The sequence below is a fragment of the Poromitra crassiceps genome (assembly GCF_964638095.1).
Source record: "Poromitra crassiceps genome assembly, chromosome: 11".
Lineage (NCBI taxonomy): Eukaryota > Metazoa > Chordata > Actinopteri > Beryciformes > Melamphaidae > Poromitra > Poromitra crassiceps.
The window spans coordinates 23,686,211-23,691,786 of NC_139643.1; the positions used below are offsets into that span (position 1 = coordinate 23,686,211).

General features: G+C 41.8%; 1 protein-coding gene across 1 annotated transcript; it reads left to right on the forward strand.

Annotated features, from left to right (window-relative positions):
- The first annotated feature begins 1,519 nt into the window (after positions 1-1,519).
- On the forward strand, positions 1,520-2,995 carry mrps21 (mitochondrial ribosomal protein S21). The gene is made up of 2 exons (XM_083645541.1): positions 1,520-1,613; positions 2,260-2,995. Exons 1-2 carry the CDS (start codon positions 1,531-1,533, stop codon positions 2,438-2,440), a joined length of 264 nt encoding a protein of 87 aa, XP_083501667.1. The 5' UTR covers positions 1,520-1,530; the 3' UTR covers positions 2,441-2,995.
- The last annotated feature ends 2,581 nt before the right edge of the window (positions 2,996-5,576 follow it).

The window sequence follows — 5,576 nt, forward strand, 5'->3', positions numbered from 1 at the left end:
AATACCCTGAGGTAACTGTGCCATGGATATGGGAGTACCCTGAGGTAACTGTGACATGGATCTGGGAATACCCTGAGGTAACTGTGACATGGATCTGGGAATACCCTGAGATAACTGTGCCATGGATCTGGGAATACCCTGAGGTAGATGTGCCATGGATCTGGGAATACCCTGAGGTAACTGTGCCATGGATATGGGAGTATCCTGAGGTAACTGTGTCATGGATCTGAAAATACCGTGAGGTAACTGGGTTGGGTTTGTCTGATCTGCAGAAGAGATAAAATGCTATGTGTTATGGGACTCCTCTTTGCACTGTTCTGTTAGTCACACACACACACACACACACACACACACACACACACACACACACACACACACACACACACACACACACACACACACACACACACACACACACACACCACACACAAGGATTTTTCATAGAATCTGGATCAGAAGTGATACCTCTGGAAACATGATAAACAAACAAAATAGTCACAATGGTATCTATGCTGGTTGTCTGAGCTTCTCCTCCCTTCTCACTTCTCAAGCACTAGTTACTTACAGTATACTGTAGGCCTAATTATAACCAAGTGAATTAACCTCAGAAAGGGGCAAGTAAAAGTACTTTTGAATGCAAATGAGTACCATCTAGGCCAGCATTCACCGCTGGCTGACCTCAGTCCAGGCTATTATCTGTCCAAGAATATGGGATTAAGAGATGCATGGATGAGAGAGAAGGGGAGAATGACCCTGATGAAAGGAGGAACACTGGACACCCAGTCCCTGTTGCTATGGCAACGGGTACAGTTTCATAAATCTGCCGGATTGTTGTGATTCCCCTGAATGCGGTCTCACTTTACATAGACTATAATAATAATAATCGCTGAGGAGCAGTTAGTCCAAAATGTCCAACATGCCTTTCTTCAGGTTCCGTATGAGTGGATATTTGTCTGTCTGTCTGTCTGTCTGTCTGTCTGTTTGTCTGTCTGTCTGTCTGTCTGTCTGTCTGTCTGTCTGTCTGTCTGTCTGTCTGTCTGTCTGTCTGTCTGTCCATTAGGCTAATCCATTTTGGATTCAGTCATAATTTACTTCATTTCATTATTTACATGTCTGATTATCTTTCTCCTTATGACTTATGGAGACATGACTTAATCATTGAAATCCCTTAACAACAGCAATAACTAGTTTGGATTCATTTCCACCTGGCTGCAAGGCACACTGACATGGGATCAAATGTAAGTGAATGGACCTCTGGGAAATGTGGCTTTAAGCGCACATGTGGCAAAAAAGAAAAAGAAAAAGAAAAAGAAAAAGAAAAAGAAAAAGAAAAAGAAAGCATGAACACAAGTACAATGTTCACCAAAGCATTTCTGTTGGGGACAGTGTCCAGCAAAATGGTTGCGTCAAGCGTCACCTAGCGTTGATTTTCAGCAGTGTTCTGCGTGCATCTTAGTTTGTGCGGACCTACCTAGTATTTATAGTTGTTTCCACCCGGTCCATTTTTCTGTGAGCACCACCGGCCTCAATATGGCGAAGCATCTTCGCTTCGTTGCGCGAACAATAATGGTTCATGAGGGCAATGTCGATGCAGCATACAAGACTTTGAACAGGTCAAACGCTTTTGGTCAATACTGTTATATTTTTCCCACGTATTCGAATGAGCTAAAATGTGTTATTTTTAACCAGCGGCTATGTAGCTAGCGTTAGCTACCTCACCCTTCGGTCAATGTCAGTCTGCCAGTGCACCGATTCGATTTGTTACATAAAAGTAGATTTTTCACAACTAGAGTACCAAAGAAAGAATTATACCGTATTCTTGGAAAAAGCATTATAGTTTCTGTAAAGTAATATTAGATGTACCATTGTATTAATAAATTATACTTCCAGAAGATATTCTCATAACTGGGGAGTGGGCGGAGACGGCCTGGCAATTTCTGTCTGTCTCATTGCCCTAAACTTTGAACTTTTCAGTCCACTGTGACTGCAACAAGTTATAAAACTGCTCTGCACTCAAATCGCTGGTGTAATTGTTGATCTAGTTTGGTGGTAAACAAACCATTTCAAATAAACAGTTTCCATTAATGCAGTTAGCCCATAGTCTCAGACTCCCACCCATGACTGGAGTCAAGTTCACACTTTCAAATCGATCAGACAGGAAGAATAATTTATCCTAAATTTAAAACTGAAAATATTTTGCCCAAACAAGGCTCCACCCTAGTCTCGACTATTCACACTGTATTCCTTTCCATGTCGCAGGGTCCTGGCTCAGGATGGGATTATTGAACATGTTAAGCGAAAACGCTACTATGAGAAGCCTTGCCGAGAGAGACAGCGGAGGAACTTTGAAAACTGCAAGCGCATCTACCATACCGACATGGCCAGGAAGCTCGCCTTCATCTCCAGGACACACCGAGAGGACCCCTGGGTCGGCTGCTAGTCAAATGGAGTGTGATGAAAGGACATTTTCAACAGAGCCAGCCAGGACCAGGCGACCATGCCAACTGGAAGAAGGAAACAAAAAAGAAGAAACACACATCATATTCAAATTAACTTGGGGACTTCCATGTGGTCACTTGTTTAAAAGTGAAGGGAAGACATCACCTGTGCATCTGCATCTGTCATTGGTCAAGTTGACTGGCATTTTTCCTTTGCACACATTTTAACCCATTGATACCTGATGCAGCATTTGCATGTACCGTATATCCCTCATTTGTGTGTGTATCCCTTTAAGACGCGGTTTGCAGTCTTAAAGGGATACACACACAAATGCTGCATCAGGTATCAATGGGTTAAAGGACAAGTGCAGTGCTGTTCAGAAAATTATAAAATCTTTTGTACTCATATTTTTGGTTGTAATGAGCATGTTACATTTTGTTGTGTTTCTTCATCTACCCACTAGGGATGGGATGATATGCTTATCTTTCAATTCGGTATGCAATATGGGGTTCACAATTAAATGCAACCACGATACGATACGGTGTAATAAATAAAAGTTCAATGATCAAGTGTGCCTGCGGAATTATGTTTATTTCTGAGCCACAAATCTTTGTATGGCAATGGGTTGCTAGAAAAGCAAACAATTTAAAATATTATTACAAAGAACAAACAATATAATTTAGAGTGAGAGCTTGTGAACTTCCCAAGCCATTTCATTTGTTATTCCTACAGCAGAGTAAAATGTAGCTAATATTACATTATGTATTGTGATATGTTGAATTTCAACATATGTTCTGATCCCTGCTACCCACACAATCTTACTAATGACTAACATTTAAATTAGTGTAATTTGCTGACCATTGTTCTTCATGTTTTTTGGCAGATTGCTATTAAGGTGCATACCGCCACCTACTGTACCCGAGTATGCAGTACAGGATCACATTTACTTACATGAAAGAAATAAAATGGAGAGAAAGAAAAAAAACTAAATTCTCTTACACAACCCTGTAACTTTTAAGAATTCAATTCACCTGCTCTCTCTCCCCTCACACAGGGAAAGTTACACACTGCGCTGGATTCTCTGCAAGGTTACCAAGTCAGGTTGATATCCTGTCCTACATGCCTACTGGCTTCTGTCAATGATGGGGGATGGAGGGGAGTCAGTATGGTCGACCTATATTTGTGAGTGCCCCCTTTGACAGCTGCCAAGAATCAGGAAATCAGTTGAAACAACATGTTGGTAGAATTTATGGGGAAAGGGAATATTGGCCTAGATGATAATAGTGTGTCCATCAGTTCAGTCACTATCTCTATGGAACATTCTGTGACAACCAGTGGTGTATAACATAATAGTGGTGTTTTTGTTGCATCCTTCCCTACACGCACACACATGCCTTCTCCATCATAATACATATTGGCAGCCATATCTATATCACAAACCAGACAACTGCAAGCAAGTCACTCCTGAGTGTGAGCGGTCCACTGTGCCACCTCTCATTCCACAAACAGTAACCTGGTCAGCCCCATTAGTCCAGGCATTTTACGCAAATATGTGGGTCAACCTCACACTAATTGCAACAAAACCAAACTCAACTGATTTTGTATCCTCAATATGTCCTCAATGAAGGAAAAAAAGTGTTAAGGAAATGTATGAAGGGAAAGTTTTGAAAATGACCTAAATATGATGGTAGCCTATGGAAGCCTATGGAAGCCTTTTTTTTTTTTTTTTAATGTGCCATAAATCTCATCACTTATATCCTGTATGTGTTTTTTGCTTCAAGGAGAAAAATAAAATAAAAAATAAAAAAAAATGTTAAAAAATAAATAAAAAAACGTTTTTGGTAGCATCATATGGGTCATTTTCAAAAATTTCCCTTCATACATTTCCTTAACACTTTTTTTGCTTCATTGAGGACATATTGAGGATACAAAATCAGTTGAGTTTGGTTTTGTTGCAATTAGTGTGAGGTCAAGTGACATTTTTACTGGACTACATGGAGAGCAGTCCTCTGATCTCGACATACAACACACTTCCCTCATGCAGCCGACACCAGGGACAGATGACCACTTGCCATGGAGGACACAGAGTCTGCAGATTTTCATCCCAACCAAACACTACAGTAGCTGTTTGGCTGGGATATAAACCTGCACTCTCAGTCCTCCATGGCACAACCCAAGTGATATAACACACCCAGCAGTAACACAGATCAACCTGGCTCCCACAACGTTGCCAATAGACCCCTTTCACGGGGTCCGTTTTGTGTCGAAAAGGCAGGGCAAACACAGGTGCAAGCAAAACAGTAACAAGGCTTTCCCAACTTACAATCATGGAAGTTGGAAACCCTCATTAGTGTTTTGCTTGCGCCTGTGTTTACCCTGCCTTTTTGACACAAAATGGCTCCCGTGAAAAGGGTCTATTGGCTAAAGGAGCCATGGCAGTAATCTAAACAAGCATCCAGAGATGTGACTCAGTATGGTGGTGGCCCACCGCAGATTCCTTGGAAGGCTGATGGGCCAATGCGGTGAAACTATTTTACTTAGTTACAGCGCTGGTGTCAATAACGCATCACTGCTGGTCTGAACAGATTGTTCCGGCCTGTGGTGCACACTGCACAGGAGGCACATGGGGGTTCTGCTCATGCAGCATGAGCGAGGCAGCAGACAGACACACTGGGCCTAGTCATCTCCTCCTCCCCGCCCAGGACTTCATCTGTCACCTGTCACGTTTCTCAGACTCTCCCGTTCCCCCTCATTCTATGATTCACCTGTTAGTCAGGGATTCCTCTGGAGCCGATGTAAACAAGCCTTGCATTTTCATATCAAATAGCTGGGACTAATGAGTGATTTGGCAAAAGTGGTTGAGTCCCGAGCTTTTTATCTTCACACAAGTCTCTCAATCTAGCAATGCTTATCTGACATTGGTATTTGTTTGTGCGCCTGACATGCAGATGAGGTGATTTGCTCATTAACCTATCAATCTTATGAACTGATTATGTAATGCTGTGTTCAAAGCTGTTTGTCTCTCTAAGCCTATGATGCCATGTGTCTTATTCTCTTAAGTCTTTTTTACAGTCTATGGTCCCCCGCATCTAAACCAAGGAACTCATTTAATTCTAAAACACAAACACCGCTTCAGA

Excerpts from the sequence above, each read along its gene's own strand:
- mrps21 (XM_083645541.1), top strand. The coding sequence starts at position 1,531 with ATGGCGAAGCATCTTCGCTTCGTTGCGCGAACAATAATGGTTCATGAG. Across the intron at positions 1,614-2,259 it reads GCATACAAGACTTTGAACAG|GGTCCTGGCTCAGGATGGGA; the intron begins GTCAAACGCTTT and ends TCCATGTCGCAG.